At 38.7% G+C, this 16646-nt stretch overlaps 1 protein-coding gene across 15 annotated transcripts in view; it reads left to right on the top strand.

The window, feature by feature from the left end:
- Positions 1-16646, top strand: part of TCF12 (transcription factor 12) — a 220839-nt gene that overhangs the window by 201509 nt on the left and 2684 nt on the right. For 8 of the 15 annotated variants that reach the window (XM_075100285.1, XM_075100281.1, XM_075100279.1 and 5 more), the window contains 7 exons: positions 504-577; positions 1483-1554; positions 2267-2473; positions 9474-9588; positions 10408-10579; positions 11809-12041; positions 15263-15416. In XM_075100285.1, the coding sequence (XP_074956386.1) occupies positions 504-577; positions 1483-1554; positions 2267-2473; positions 9474-9588; positions 10408-10579; positions 11809-12041; positions 15263-15405 (1016 nt within the window). In that variant the 3' untranslated portion in view covers positions 15406-15416. The remainder of the gene's footprint in view (positions 1-503; positions 578-1482; positions 1555-2266; positions 2474-9473; positions 9589-10407; positions 10580-11808; positions 12042-15262; positions 15417-16646) is intronic. The other 7 variants (XM_075100286.1, XM_075100283.1, XM_075100289.1 and 4 more) reach the window with 3 other exon arrangements.

Raw genomic sequence — 16646 nt, 5'->3', positions numbered from 1 at the left:
AAGAAAGCTTTTAGATTAAAGCTTATTTAGTAGAGAGGTGTCCTAAAAATGGTTTTCCAGTTATCCTTAATTCAGTGTTTGTTTGCTTTCTTTAAACATTTTTGCTGTATATTTTAATACTGTTAAAGATATGCCTGCGTATACTTATACTGAATATATTCTGAAGAAGAAAGAATTCAGCAATCTTTTTATGGTGACACTGGCAGAAAGCAGGTATTTCAGATACAGTGTGTGTGTGTGTTTAGTCCATTTTTTTTAATGTTGAAGTACTTTGATGATGTTGCTGCTTTCTTATCAATAATGTGTCTAACCCTACAGATGCCAGGATATAAAGATTATCCCTCAGTAAGGTAGAATCAAGGAATTTGTCCTCCTTTTTATACCCGTATGTTAGCTTACCTTTATGCAGAATATGTTGGTCTTAATTATGTTGAGAAATGCTGCATCTCTGCTTCCCACTTCTGCTGCATAAATCTGTGCATTAACCTAGACAATTTTAACAGGTGCCAGTCAGTGGTCTAGGAGTGGAGGACAAGCCCCCTCATCTCCAAACTATGAAAACTCTCTACACTCCTTGGTAAGAATTGTTGAAAGCAACATTAGAACTTCTTACTTACAAGTTGAAGGCTTGGTTTTGTATAAATCCTGCATATCGTTAAAGGAAACAGTAGGATAGCATTACAAATGCATTCTTTGCTAGCAAATGGCCTGTTCAGTTGAACAATATAAGACGTGCAGGGTTTGTCTTTCACCATCTGTTCCTTGGGCATCAGGCCTCTGTGCTGAGGACAGCTGGTGCTAAAGCGCTGTTATGAGATTCTGGTACCTTTTCACAAATCCATGGCTAATTCTTATCTAAAGTTCAGTCTGGAGAAAAGATAAAGACTTCATGCCTTCGCATTACTTGCCTCCCCCCTCTCTCCTTGAATGGTAGTCTCTTGGGCTTGTTTTCATTACACTGTCATTAAAGTATAAATATATTTTATTTGTAATTATTATTTGTTATTGGTAATGTTCATGTATTAATGAAACATTTTACAGAAAACCACACAGGAATTAAGGATTGTAAATTTTCTTCTTTTGAAGATTCAGCAGAGGATTTAAGTTACTGACTTCTTCCTTCAGTTTCTGATAGAGCATTGGGAGAAAAGGGGAAAAATTTGAGGGAAGGTTTTGAAAATCTGTTAATATTTCTGGTTTCCACAGATGTAATTTCTTTTTTTTCTATCTAACATGATAAATTTAAGCTAAATCAGTTCTTCAGTATTTTTTGCAATTAAATAAAATTTATATGTACATCTTAGAATCCTAACAACTGCAGTTTTAAATATTAGCCCTTTCTTATCTTAACATAATCAGATCTCTGTTGCATTAACTTGACTAACAATTTATTGCTGACATGCACATCAGCTGTTTCCTCACCTCTTTTTTGAATTAATCTTAACCTGTGCTTTGCTTCCTGTTCTGTCTTGACTTTGCCAGAAAAATCGAGTTGAACAGCAACTTCACGAGCATTTGCAAGATGCAATGTCCTTCTTAAAGGATGTCTGTGAGGTACTATTTCACTTTAGATGGTGCCTTTTTGCTTCTCAATAAATGCTTCCTTCGGATTCCCCATTAAAAAACTTAAATTAGTGTGGCATATGACCCATCTTTTGGCTCCAGTGTTCTGCTATTTCAGTTTCTAGAGAGCTGCAATGTCAGAATTGGTTTTGCTTTGGGGGTTTTTTGTCTTTTTTTTAAAGGAAAGTAATTTTAAGGCAGACTTTTCTGCAGTAACATACAGAACTCGCTTTTATTTCTGAAATACCTTATCTGTTTAAAAATCCGTTTTAGAAAATAACTTAGTTTTGTCCAGTTTTTTTGTAATACACATTCTCAAAAAGCCACTGCCTCTCTTAATTCTTACCAATATGGTGAGGCTGATTTTATGATCATTCTTTCTCGTCCTTTATTAGATAGTTTGGTTTGTAGTGCTTCCTTTTTTCTTGTTCATGCCATGTGATAGAAGCTGAGTAACATTAACCTTATAATAAGCTTCACTTTAAAAGCTGCCACCTATTTGTGGAATGAATGCTTTCTCAAGCAAAATCTCCAGATACCTTTTCTTTTTCTGGTTTGTTTGTAGTGCTGGTAGGTGCTTTCAAAGTCTTGATACCACATTTCATCTTCTATCTCTAATATCTCTGAGGTAGAAACTGTTACAGTATAAGGAGTCTGCAGATCTGGTCAGTAATGACTTACTGTCCCTCTTAAATCCCAACAGCAGTCTCGAATGGAGGATCGCTTGGACAGACTCGATGATGCCATTCACGTATTACGAAATCATGCTGTGGGGCCTTCAACAAGCCTATCAGGTGGCCATGGAGATATACATAGTTTATTGGGACCATCCCACAATGGGCCAATCGGAAGCCTGAACTCAAATTATGGAGCATCTAGCCTTGTAACAACCAGCAGACAAGCATCAATGGTAACGGTATTTTTAAACATGTATATATTTATGCATAGCAGTTACAGCTGATGCCTTTAAGTTGTCACAGAGCCTAGTGAGTTAAAATTGGACTGTAAGAGTAGTGTTTATCAAGAAGAAACTACTCAAGGTTCTTGTGCAGGAAAATATGGCAGACAACTTGCACCTGCTATTGGCTTCCAATTAGAGGGTTGGGCAGGAATGTGGGGGAGGAGAAAGATGGGAAAACTTAGACTTTGGCCTGGTCAGTGGCCCATAAAATCCTGCTGTGACCATATGCAGAAAGCCGAAACTTTCTGCTGAGAGCATTTCAGCTTAAGTGCATTTTTTCCAGATGTGTAATAATTGGCAGAACAGTTTTCTCCTTGAAATGGTGAATAGGGAGATTGAATGGGAAAAGCAGTCAAGAAGGACTGAATTTCAAGTGTTCTGGTCTGGAAAAGCTGTTTACTGTAAATTGGAACTAGTCTTCAAGAGCAGATGCTGGCAGAGGACTGGGAGGAAGCTGTTGGAATGTGGAACCATAGTGTGTGCAGGCTCAAAATGTAAACTTTTTTTTCTAAATGAAAAGGAGTTTGAGCACAGCTGTAGCATAAGTAACAAAGAAGAGGAACCAACTTTTACATTAATCCCCAAGAAGAGTGAAATAATGCAATCCATCGCTTTTAGTTGCTTTAAAAACGTGAACTGTTCTGGAAAAATGTAGTCGAGCTTTTCATAGATCAGAAATTTTGTTGAAGGCATTGTACAGTAAACGAAATCTATTTGTGGCATTGCTCACTTCCCTTTTTCTTCCTTTTCATTCCTCCCTTCTCAGAAATGCTTAAAGGAAAAAAGCTTTTTAAAACATGCTTATTTTAGTGGTGCCATGTGTTTGCATGTTTACAGCATAATTTTAAAGATCAGTTACATGCTGTGAAATTTTCTGTTATAAAACAGATTCACAGCTGGATACTGTGTGATCAAGGCAAAATTTCACCTATCATCAAAATAATTAGGTACCCCAGTTGCTGAAGGGTTTGTATTCTATAAAACAGAATTAGTTCCAGGCTTTCCCATTCGCACATCACACATCCATTTATATTAATTTCAGAACCACTGCAGTAAGCATAAAAAAAACCTGGTTACTTTCTGCAAGCTGTTTGTGTCTGGGGGCTTTTGGGGAGGGGGGGTACTTTCCAAACGCATATCCAACTTTACGTTTCTATACAAGTTCACAGTTACTTTTAGTAATGAAGTAATGCGTAAATACTTGAGGATTTTTTTTAATACTACCTCATATTTAATATTTAAAGAATGTTAAAGGGGAAGTTTTACAGTGTTCTAGAGTAGGCTGAAATTTAGTCATGCAGGGAACCCCCTTTTTTTCCTAGGTCTTAATGATGTGGGGTGAAGTGAGTGACTGAAATTGTAGTGACAAAATTGTTCTCACTCTGTCTCGTGGAACCTTCTGATACTACTAAGCCAGATACAGTCAGATGAAGATAGTGCCAAAATATGCATAAAATTCTCTGTTTCTCATTTAAACTAAGCTATGATAAATATTTTATCAACTCAGTGCTAATTAAAATAGGTGACAGTGGAAAACTACTCTCCAAAATGAATGGAGGTTCCTTGGTCTGCTGTAGTTTAATGTAGTTCGGTGACTTCGCTGTCATATAGACTTGACTGATCTAATGATTGACTGGCAGTTTTGATTGAAGGATGCTTGCTCTCTGTTAGAAATAAACTTAGATTAGGAAAATGAAAAAAAGATTTGCTTTTATAGTTCATCCTCACTGGGTGAAATAAGCTTGCAGATCAGTTTTGGCTTGGATTAACCTTAATTTTGTTACATCAGAATAATTGGCTCCAACAGAAGGCATCCTGTCGTGGCCTTTGCCCACTCCCCCCAGAGTGCCCTTTGACATAGTTTGCAATTGCAGGAACTCAGCATGACTTAGGATGGAGCCCTGAAATATGGACAGAGCAGAGGTTGGCACATCTGGCTGTAGTGGAAATTGAGTAGTTTATTAATGAGTGACAATTGCATTTAGTAATGCTCCCCAAGTATGAGGCATAATAATTACAGTATTCAATAATTAATTTCAAACTGCTTACTATTTGTTTCTCTTGAAATAGTAAATGTAGGGGAGCAGAGAATTTGACATATAACCTGAACTGTAAGGTCTAGATTTTGTTCAGGAATTAAATACTGCTTTACTGTAGAGGACCTCCTATCAGTTTTAAGAAAATAATACGTACTGGCTAACACAGTGAGAAATGTTGACATTGATGAGTGTTTGCCTGTTTTTGTTTGACATGCTCATAGGGTTTTTCGGTCAAGAAACGTTCATTGGGATTTAGCACCAAATGAAACTTCCTTGTTGGGGAGGGGGTGCATGTGGGGCGGTGTCTTTATATAAAACATTTTTGGTTTTTAGGAAAAATTAGAAAAAAAATTAATTTCCCTTGAAGATGATGATCTTGGCAGGAGGAGCTAGGAAATGAGTAATTTAACTCCTTTTTATGTAATTAGTGTAACCAGACATGGTTTTATTTTAACATTTGCTTAATTTTTGAGCCAGATTTATTTTAAAACTCTAGCTGACTTCATTTCCTTTTCACTCTGAATGGTCTTGTTTTCTTTTTCGCTGGGCTGGCCATTAGACTTATTCAAATAGATTTCTAATATCTCAAACTCATGAAATATTTGCTAAGTGGCCTTTGAAGTTGATTTGTATTTTATTTCATGTATTATTGAAAAGTTCAGAAGTAATACTCCTTTTGTTCTTTTTCAAGCTGCTTTTTATTTGTCATTGTAATACAATGGAAAAAGAACAGCCTGAATTGATTAAAAATAAATAAATAAAAGGCCTGGAAACTTAGTTAAGGATGAAACTCAATCCTTAAGTCACAGGGTTTTTTCCAGGTGTAACAGGAATCTAAGAAAATGGGTGATCTGCCTCTTTCTACCCCATGTGTGCTGTCGTATACAATATACAAGCACAAAAAGGCAGTTTAAGCTGCTTTGCCAGCACTAACCTCTGCTCTTGCTCAAAGCTGTTCCAATGTTAGTATTTCTCTGCAGAGATTATGTTCCCACTGAGCAATGTTGAGTTGTCTGAAGTGTAAAAATCCTGATGCTGTGAAGCCCTTTTCATTGTCTTAATTATGTTCACCTTAGTTAAAATTATGTTAATGACCAAGGCCAGATTGACCAGCTAGTATGGCTTGAAAAGTGCATGTATTTTTAAATGTTTTGATAAGTCCTAAAGCAAGTATGAACACAGACTGGCTTTTTTTTCCTAGTTCTGAAAAGCTTTTATTGCTGAGAGTTCAAAATTAATAATCAAGATGAAGAGTGAGACGCAGAACCAGTGTTCACAGGACAAAGGTTGTCCCTTCCACACGTGTCACTCTCAGTTCTCCTACGTGCAGTTGTGTGTCATCAATTGCCATCTTTTGTCTAGTTTTTATTTAGTTGCCAAAAATACTTAACTGGTTGTCTGGTTTCAGATCCCAAATGTTATCACTTAAATAAACTGAAACACATTCTGCACTTATTTTTTACAAACTTAGGAGCCTGAGTGTGGCTGCAGATTGTCCTGTGTGCAAGTCTTTCATGAAATGCGTAACAATAGAGTGAACCTGGTAAAGTCCAAGAACTTATGGTCTTCCATGTGGGACTACTGTTTTTCTCAGACTGTGATTTTACTGAGCTGTAACTTCTTTCGTTTGCTGAGAATACTAAATATGCATTAAACTGTTTTTGTACGGGGAAAATACACAAAGGTGAGTGATTTGATTGTTTAACAGATGTGGTGTCAGTGCTGATCCCTTCTCAGATTTTTCTGAAATATGTTGCTTTTGCAACTGAAAACTTCAGTTTTACACTGTCTGTATGAATCCAGCCCTTCCATTTGTCTTCCATTTTGTGTCTGAGTGGTGTTCAGGGTTTACTTAAGAGGAATCACGAAAATAAGGCTAAATGAACTCCTGAAAGAATGAATTAACTCCAAGTTTCTTTGCTTATAAAATTAAATCCTGCAAGCCATTGTTCGCGGACCGCTGGAATTGGAGCGGATGGTGCGGTTCTTAAAAAAACAGGCTAAAAGAACCGCCGAAGGGCACCGGCTCACACGCCGAGGTGTGAACAGGGGCGAGATGGGGCCGGGGTTTGGGGTGGCGGGACGGGGCGCGGCCAGCTGTATGCTAATGCGGGACGCACGCGCCGCCCGGCCCCGCCCTGCCCAGCTGGCGCGCCCCGGCCGGTGGCGCGGGGAAGCAGAGTTCGCCAGGAAATCCGAGAGAAACATTTGTGGGAGGAATCAGGTTACAAAGGGAGTTCTGCTAACGTCATTAGGCTGAAATAGTGCGGGCCGGGGCGGAGGTGGCGCTGCGCGGCGTCCTGCGGGCCTCGCAGAGGTGTCGGTGCGTAGGGGCGGGGGCGCGGGCAGTGTCCTGGCCCCCGAGGAGGGAACTGAACACGCACGGCCCCCACCGCCCCCAGTGCGGGCGAATCGTTTGGCTGAGAATGACTTACAAATAATAGTAATAAAACATGTCGCAAGCTCGGAGCGCCTCTCAGAAGACTTAAAGGAATCCCGAGGCCGTGCTCCATTAAAATGCAGATGGGTAGAGCCTCCTTTCCTGTGCAGTGGTAGTCAAGAGAAAAGCAAACTAAATTTTCTGAACTCGATGTTTAAGATACTAAAGATCCAATTTGCTATCTTGAAGTAGTCGCTGCTAAGCCGTGCTTATGGGCAACAGAGCTCTTGGCCTTCGGGTGGGATCCAGTGACTTTCAGCAAGTGTTTCGGGGTTTTTTTGTTTGCCTGTTTGGATTTTCTAGTGCATCACAGATCAGAGATAAAAAAATTATGTTGTGGTCAGTGTTGTAATACTCTAGCTCTTAAGGTTTTTGTATAAACCTTGTTGATCTAAATTGAATGCTTTGAATTTGTAAGCCTGTTTCAAAGGACTGACATGCGGACTTGAGTTCAGTTTTTATTTCTAATTTATTTTCTGCCATTATCAGAATTGATTTGCTAATCTGCCACTTCTAGATTAGCTCGAGATTTGAAAGGGTTCTGGCAGCTGCTGTGTTTGTACCCAGCTTTAAGAGATTTTTGCCTTTTTTAAGTAGTAGATTTTAGAACAAACCTGGCCCCACAGTGATTAATTGTAGCTTGAGTAAAAGCACTCTCATGTGTTAGGACTAAGCATGACCAGAAGAATAAAATAAAATACGCAACCTGCAGGGCAGAATTAGGAAAAGGCTCATTTTTGGAAGTTCAGTGTGGAGGAGTTTCATGTTCCTGTTGCGAAGAGCATTGTCTCGTATGCTGAAAGAGCCAGGCTCTGCTCCTTCTCCTTACTCCTGGTGTATTTGTGACACTCGCAAGAGCTGAGATGAAAGTATCTCTAGTAGAACTTCTCACAAATAAAGCCTATTACACACAAGGGAAGACAAAATATACTTTAAATAGCGACAGATATTCTGTGCTACACAAGAGATTTTCTGCAGAACAATAGATACAAATAGTAGCCTGGAATGACCTGGTGTTAGTTGGGGGTTGGGGGGGTGATTCCCCCTTTCCTTTCTTGTTCCTGTGCATTAGCTTACAGGAACAAGTATATATTAAACAAAGGATAAACTTGCATAAGGGTATTTATCTGTCTCTGGGTAAAACCCATACTAAGACATGAAAGGTAAAAGCTGCATTAATTACTCAAGAGGGATTCAAAGCTCAGCAGTTTACTAGGATTGAAGGATTTATTGAAAAACAGTGGTTCTCATGTGTAACTCCAGGCAATAAACCTATTTAATTAAAGGCTTAATCTTCTAGTTGACATGTTTGCTACTGTGCCAATAAAAAGCTTCATCTGTAGCCAATTTTTGTAACTATACAAATAATAGTAGAATCCTTCATCTTTGTTCAGGTTTTTTTAACGGTTTAATTGTATTATGTTGGTTATATTATAAATATTTAAAGGGCTTTTGTGTCTTTAGGAATCAAAAGCTTGAAATGGTCCACTTTCCAAGTTATTTAAATACAGGCACTGTGTCTTCACCTCTTCCTTTTTCAGACAAAAGAATACTCCTTTTTTAATAGAGGTTTGTGTTAATAACAATATTCTGTATTGAGCAGCAGTTTTTTAAGAAATTTGCCTCTTCAAGCTAGGTATGTTCCCTCACAGCTATCTTACATAAGTATCGTTAATTCAAGTTTATGCAAAATCAGCACTTTTTTTAAAAGACACTTCATCTCAGTGCTTGCTGCTTAGAAATTTCATCATGATATATTATGAAGGAGCAGATTAGAAAATACTGAGAGAGGTGGTAAGAATAGATAGATACCTGGATTATTTTCATATAAGATTCTGTAATGGGACTAAACTAAATGTATTTAGCTGAGAAAGGAGGAAAATTAGAGAGAATTATTTAAGTGAATAAAATTATATTATTATATTAGGTTCAGTTCTTAATCCTGTTTCAGCAAACAAGGAGATGTTATTTCTATATTTTATAAATATATATGTGTTTGTGTATCTGTATACATACAAGTGTAGGGCAGTATGCACACTTTTCACATGTGGTAAAGACCATTATTCCGCATGATTTTCTTTTAAGGGTCAAAATGTTGTAAGTACTAGAGTTGATAGTAGTATTAGTTTAAAGCCATTGAAGGTTAATCAGATCTCACACCCCTCAGGTATAAATTCTGGAATTTAAGGAGAAAATTCTGTAGTGTTCTGTGGGAAAATACAGAAAAAAAGTCCTGCTAGGTTATTCCAAACAGGTGCTGGTCACTGCTTGAAACAAAGCTTAATCTGGAATGGTGTAATCAAGTGGTTTAGTGTAACAGCATCTTTCAACTAAATCTTTCCTTTACTGATCTAGAACTTCAACTCAGGTCTCTAATCCAGCAAATACTGTAACTCTTTTAGGCTTCTGTGTTTGGACTATTTCTTTGCATCGCGTCTTTAATAGAAGTATTTGCTTTGCTTTGCTTTAGGTTGGGACTCATCGGGAAGAAAATGTCAGCCTCAACAGCAACCATTCAGTTCTTCCCAGTACAGTTTCTACTCAGAGCACAGAACTAAATCATAAAACACAAGAAAGCTACAGAGGTAACTTCCCAGCAATATTAAATGCTGAACAGGGTCTGCAGTAATCCAGAGCCAGTGAGACTGTAGGTCATGGTAAACTTGCATCAACACATGAGATAGGGACGTAGATAATGTTGAGAAATAAAAATGCACTATAAATCCTATAAACCACCACTGTTAGGGATTCCTGGAACAATTTTGAGGGGATCCCAGTGTCAGACTTGTCCCAGTATAGCTTCAGCAGAAGACTGCATTACAAGTGCTTTCTTCCGGCTTAAGCCATAATGCCATTTGCAGTACTGCAGCCATTTCGGAATTGACCGGGAGGGTTGCAGTGTGAGTCAAGCCAATAAAAGGAAGTCGTTCCACACAACTGTTTACAGTTGCCTCAATTTTTAGCCTAGAGAAGTAAGCTATAGAAAACAGACATCAGCCTATTTGTTAGCATGCTTGCACCATTTAGGGATGTGTGTGTTGCACATTTGGCCTAAGCCCAAGCCCTGATGTGAGTGCAGCTCGGCCCTTAGATTTGCAGCCCAGACATGAAGTGCAGATTTTCTTACTTCGCTAAATGTCCTTTGTCTTACAACAGTGTCTTTCTTAGATTAAGCTGTTACTGATCAAGCTGCTCTATGAATTATGGTCTCTTTACAGCCCATGACACTGTCCAAGTATGGCAGCATTACCAGGATTTCTCTTGTTTCTGTTGCCAGAGCGTAGTTCCTCCTGTTGTCTTCCCAGAATTCTCCTTGGCTCTGGCCTCCCATTGTCAAGATCTGCTTGAGATTCTTTTTAATTTTCACTCCTGTGATACTCATACTGATCTCTGGTTGCTTGCAGCGTTGTCAGGTGGCTTACAGAGCCAGTCTGTGGCTATAGGTCCAACAGAAATAAAGTCTGAACATAAGGAGAAGGATGAAAATATACATGAACCCCCCTCATCGGATGACATGAAATCAGATGATGAGTCCTCCCAGAAGGATGTCAAGGTCTCATCTAGAGGCAGAACAAGGTGGGTTGCTGGCATGACCTAGAGAATTTGTGTTCTATTAATGCTCTGTAGCAGGTTGTCCTTAAGTTTGATAAATTTGTTTCAAGGTGCTTGTATTACCTCAGTGCCTATATCAATAAGCAGCTGAAATATATAACTAGTTTACAGTATTTGTATCTATTTAAATACAAGATAGAAGATTTTCTGGGAAAATCACCTGAAAAGTATGCATTCCTTTGTTAGTGCATTGCCTAATATCTGCCTTTATGGATAAGTAGTAAAAGATTCAGAGGGCCCTGCTCCACATAGAGGATGGGAGAGCGTTAGAAATTGGTCATAATTTGTGCCTGGGCTGGGGCTGCACTTCTCAGTGTGAGCCAGTAGTGAAACACTTCCTCCCTTCCCAAGCCATGGAGAAAAAACCTGGAGGTGATGCTGGGTAAAATGCTTCTGGATCTGCCTGATAGGCCTGACAAAAGTGTTGATATTCAGAATAACAGCACACAATCAGAAATCTGCAACCACAGGCAGCTGAGTCTATACCAACATGTCTAATGGCATTTTAATATAAATAATGCTTGTAGAGCAGAGGTTTTGCACAGCTTGGGACTTGGTTGGACAGTCCTATATTAAAAAAACAGGCTATTCAACTTAATTTGAAGTGATACACAAGTTCTAAATATAACTGTTTAGCTCTACACTGGGTATTAGAAGAAAAAATAGTTCTAAAATGGGCCAGGAAGGACTTTTATAAAACTAAAACTTTTTAATAAGCATATTAAATTGAAAATTACTCAAATGCCTTTTTATGTAAGCTGATGTATTGGAAAATAGCAAAAACTATTTGTTGAAAGTGATTTACTCTTCACATGACGAGATGGCTGAGTTGTCTCTTAACTGTTAGAACATTTGTCAGTAATTGAGTGACGTGATAATTTGTGTACATCTTTTGCTTCGAGGGGTAGCGTGTTGCCACTAGTCTTCCTAGAGGTGTTTACCATCTGCAGACAATATTCTGTGGATATTCTTCAGGCAGAAACTTTAACATTTATTTTCAGGGAAAGGTAGGAACAGCAAGAATTACCTTGATATTGAACACTTTCTTAGTTATGTAAATATAATTCAGTATGAAGCATTTTAAGTGGGAAGAAGTTTAACTTCATCAACTGAGAAGTTTGAACCAGGGGCAGGATCACTTGTTTGGAATGCCAGTGATATTTTGATATATTTTTATTTATACTTCCTTGCAGCAGTACTAATGAAGATGAGGATTTAAACCCAGAGCAGAAAATAGAAAGAGAAAAGGAGAGGAGAATGGCAAATAACGCTAGAGAACGTTTGCGTGTACGAGATATTAATGAGGCATTTAAGGAACTTGGCCGTATGTGTCAGCTTCACCTGAAGAGTGAAAAACCCCAGACAAAACTGCTTATTCTTCACCAGGCTGTGGCAGTCATCCTCAGTCTAGAGCAGCAAGTGAGAGGTCAGTAGCCCATCATCGTGCCATGGCAGTTTGCATGGTAGCTTTGTTCATGGAACAGTGTTGGTATCTTGAAATCTGCACGGCTAGATACACAAGTTACTAAAAGTATGTTTGCTGTTCTGTGACGATGTTTAAGTTCTTTAGGAAACGCAAAGAATTAATTAAAAAAAAGGGGGGGGGAGAAGGGAGGTATTAGGTTTATACTTAAATTTTTCTGCTTTTTTCCTGTGCAATTAGCCATCTCTTCACCTGTGTTTCCAAGGTAAATTGATTAAAGTATTGACACATCTTGCTTTAAATTTTAACAAGTACTTATTTAGTAGTACAGATGCTTTAGCAAAAGGAAGAGACCTATTTTAAGATGAACCCCACATAACTGAGATACTAAAATGCAGTGAATTTAACTGCATTTACTTAGATTTCTGCATTAAACATATACTGGGGAGGAGGGAGGAAACCTACTTCTACTTTGATTGAATCAGGGCTGGTTTTACATGTATTTTCTTTTCCTGATTCCTTTATATTTTTCCAGGAAAGAAATAATAGGCCTGTTGGTAGGTGCAGAAGGAAAAATTCTTTGTGCAGTTCACTTTCTCTTCGGGAAAGATAGTTCCAGGAATCATGTCTGGTTCTTCAAATGTTCCATTCTCATGTGTTGGTGAAGCTAGAGTTGACTTTGAGTCTTCCTCTAAACTTGTGTCGAGGACACGTTAAAGTTCTGCGGCACCTTTAACTTTTGGTCAGCCCTGCATGGGTTCAGGCAGTTGGGTGAGGTGATTGTCATAGGTCCCTTCCAACTGAAATAGCCTAGTCTAGTCTGTTCTACGTAGCTGGTGCTTAAATGGGTGAGTGTCCTCATGCTCTGCTGTTCTGAACTAGTGAACAACCATCATCTGTGGTGTCTCACAGATGGAAGTGCATTGAGTGACTGGAAGTCTTTCAGAAGTGGATGATGTCAGTGGTCATATTTGTTTGGTGCGCTAAATTTTTGAATCACTGAGGTCACTGAATGTTGTCAGTGTCTTACTTCTGTGTGCCTTGGTTTTACTTGCCTTTTCCTATTTGTTGCTTGCATTTTGCACAGGAGATCAAAGCAATTGTTTAAAAGTTCAAAGCTTAAACAATAAAGTGTCAAAGCGAATAACTTAATGCAAGCTTATGTACTCTATAGCAAGGGTGAGATGCTGTGTTGTCAGGCAGAGTTTTACTGACCCAGCTTTTAATAAAGACCCATGCTGTCTGCAGTCAGAGTTCTTCCAAGGCATGTAGGGCAACTAGTTACTCTGCAGATGAGGCACCACCTAGTGCTGTGGTAAAGCCCTGTTTTAGTGTGTCTGAGGCTTTAATCTTGGGAATTTTTTTGGTCTGAAAATATTTGCCATAGTCTGGAAGATAAGGTTGAATATTACGAATTCAGAATAACATTAATCAAGCATGTTTTTTAAGATTAAAAACCCTCAAGTCCTCCTCCCTGCTCTCAGAGAAAATAATCCACAGAAACCTTTGGGTGAAAATGAATATTGTCCTTTTTGCCTTGTTTGGAAGCAACCCCTGACCCTTATGTCTGGTAGAAATCTTTGCCTAACTGTATGTCCAGTTCAATCAGACCTAGTCTACAGGCAGTGTAAATCAAGAGCTTTTCCTTCCTTGCATTTACATCTCACCATCTACCCCCTGTGCATTTGAGGAAGCCTGTCACAAGTACTCTCTGCCTTTTGTGAGAGAGAGCCTGTGTTCCCTGTTTTCTCTTGCCCATCATTATTTGCACCTGTTCCTGAAAGTGAGTGACCGGAGCTTTGTGTGGTGCCCAGAGGAGCTTTCACCGGTGCATTCTATAATTGCATTAACAATTTCCTCTCTCTGGTAATGAAGCTTCTCATTTTGTGATTGGTGCTATTCAAAATGAAATATTCCAGATTTTAAACTCTAACTGTAGGCTAGCATTTTTAGCTCCGTTTCCTAAATCACTGCAAATTAACTTCTTTTCAAAGTTTCCACATAATCAAATATTCTTTAAAACTTCAAGACGAGCCATATTTAAACAAAAAATTGTGATTAGGGAAAGTTGGCAGGTTTTTTTTTCCAGTAGACTCCTTGAGAGAGTGCTCATCCTTAGGAAATGCAGTAGGAGGCTGTTGATAATGACTTGGGTGAAAGCAGAATTAGCCACGCTGTCCACAGTTGCCTCTGTCAGATTACTCAGACTCTACCCCTTGTAAAATGCAGGGGGTCAGCAAACTGCAGTTATTGGAGGGCTGCCTCTGCAGTACAAAAGAAGAGCTTGTGCTGCCTGTTCAGTTTTGGCAGCCTCCTTACAGCTAAAATTAGATCTGCAATCTGAAACTGCAAACCAGAATTCACTGACAGCTAGAAAAATGCCTCAAAATGTTGATTAAAATCAATGTGTGCAATTTAAATCTTTTGGATTTTGATTGACAAAAAGTCACTTTGAAGAACAGAAACAGTTGACTTTTAGAAACTCATTATTTGAAAGCCAGATCCAAATCTAAATCTCTTGAAGCTAATTGGGGAAGTGGAAACACACTGATGGAAATATCTTGATAGCTAGTCCACAGCTGGCTGCTATAAAGTACTTGCTTTAATGTGAGAGGAAATACGGTTTGTTTTGGGGTTGTTGGTTTTTTTTTAAATTGTTCTGCTCCGTGTGACTATTATTATATTCTTTTGGTTTAAGCAAGATGGGCTCAAGATGATTTCAGACTTGAGGGTATGAAGAGAACTATTGACTTAGGACATTGTAGCTCCCCTGTTCTAAAAGCAGGCTAATACTTAAGGTGAAGAGAGAATCAGTAACATTACTAAAACTAGTGTGATCTCAGTAGGGCTGGTATGACTTCAACATACCAACAAAACACAGAAACTTGTCTTATCACGTAGTAAATTAGAGAGGGTTCTCATTTTGCACTTCAGCTACTTCTGGTGACAAGGAAGGCACTTTTAATAAAAGTTTTTTGAAGGCATTTGTAGGCAGCTAGTAAAGCTTGTTTGTTTTTTTTTTTTAAGAAACCAGCAGTTTAGGAGACGCCTGGTAGGATTTTCAGTAGTGCTTGCCTGCAGATTTAAACACCTGCATTTTCACACAGGGATGTAAGCATTTAGAATAGGGAAGCTGCACAGCAGTTTTTACTGCACTGGTTAATGTATTGATATTCCCCTTGGTATGAGCATATAGGATGTTAAGAACCATTTTTCTGTTACAGAACGAAACCTAAACCCTAAAGCAGCCTGCCTTAAGAGAAGGGAAGAAGAAAAAGTTTCTGCCGTATCGGCAGAGCCGCCAACACCACACCCAGGAAGCCACCCTGGCCTGAGTGAAACTACCAACCCTATGGGTCATATGTGAACACCAGCCAGGTATGTCTCTTGGCTAGCGGGGAACGGCTCTTGTTGCCTTTTATTGGCTATGATCTGGGAGATCTAGATGTGTTAACTCTCTGTTACTGAGCTGCCACGAGTACCAGGCTTCTTTGTGCTGCTGGGTACTTCCATATTGCTGAGCATAAGCAAAAGTGGGCAGATTTGTCTAGTTTTATAATAAAACAAGAAATTGTCGTTTAAGTCTCTTCTTTTCCATGCGTCGTTGCAAATGGCTCAGGTGGCCTTCTTGGCATGACATCAGAAGAGTAGTTAACAGCTTGCTAGATAAGCTAAGCATCATAGAGATTAATTATACATCTTTAAATAGTCAAAATGTCACATCAGTTCATTTAAAAATCCATGTATTGTCTCCTAGTGCCGATACGAACAGTTAGAGAGACTTCTCGTCTCAGAGAGACTAGTGCTCTGGCTTAAGGCCAGTCATTCTAAGTCATTTCACCTCCCCAACAGAGGTTGCTAACTATCTTAATTCACAGTCTGTATTAGTGAAGATAGTTAAAATTTAAAAAGTGAAGTTTTCAGCTTTGCAAGATAAATCAGTGTTTCCAAAGGCCCCATGTAGTTCAGTACGCAGTAGTTCATGTAACAGATGCTGGCGGGGAGGCCCTGCAGGAATATTAGTTTTTTGGTTTTATTACGTGTTGTTGGTTGGGTTTTTTAAATAATTGGAAAAGGCTTGATTTTGAAAAGAAAAAGTTCTGGGCATTCCAGGTCTCTTGAAAGAGTAAAACTGTTTCCCCTTTCAAAAAGAGTAAGAGTCGGGTTCAATCCCCTCATTTTAATCTGTAACTTTGCTAAATTTCCTGTTTTGGGAGGTTTTTTGTTGGTGTGTGTATAGACTGTTTTGTGTATATTCTAGCTTAAGGTAAAGGCATGCATCTTGCCAGAATGTATCCCCTGGAAGTTTATTATTCCCTGGTGTTCTCAGAAAGCAGCAAAATGGCATTTAAATCAAGCCTTATTAGAGTCAGTACTTTTACCCCATCCCTTATAGGGAGCCTCTTTTTTCATAAATGAAATGGTTTTTCATTTTAGGAAAACAAGACGTTTGGAATTTTTGTTTGTTTTACTTCATACAGAGCAACAAGCTACTTCTAAATTGTCAGTTCGTGATTTACAGCAGAATTGCTAGTCTGTTCTTGCCTTATTAATACAATGAACTGCTTTCAAAAGTTTACTGTATCTTTGCTTTTTAAATAGCAACAA

The sequence above is a fragment of the Phalacrocorax aristotelis genome, chromosome 7 (assembly GCF_949628215.1).
Source record: "Phalacrocorax aristotelis chromosome 7, bGulAri2.1, whole genome shotgun sequence".
Taxonomy (NCBI): Eukaryota; Metazoa; Chordata; class Aves; order Suliformes; family Phalacrocoracidae; genus Phalacrocorax; species Phalacrocorax aristotelis.
This window is presented reverse-complemented; position numbering and strand designations above follow the sequence as displayed.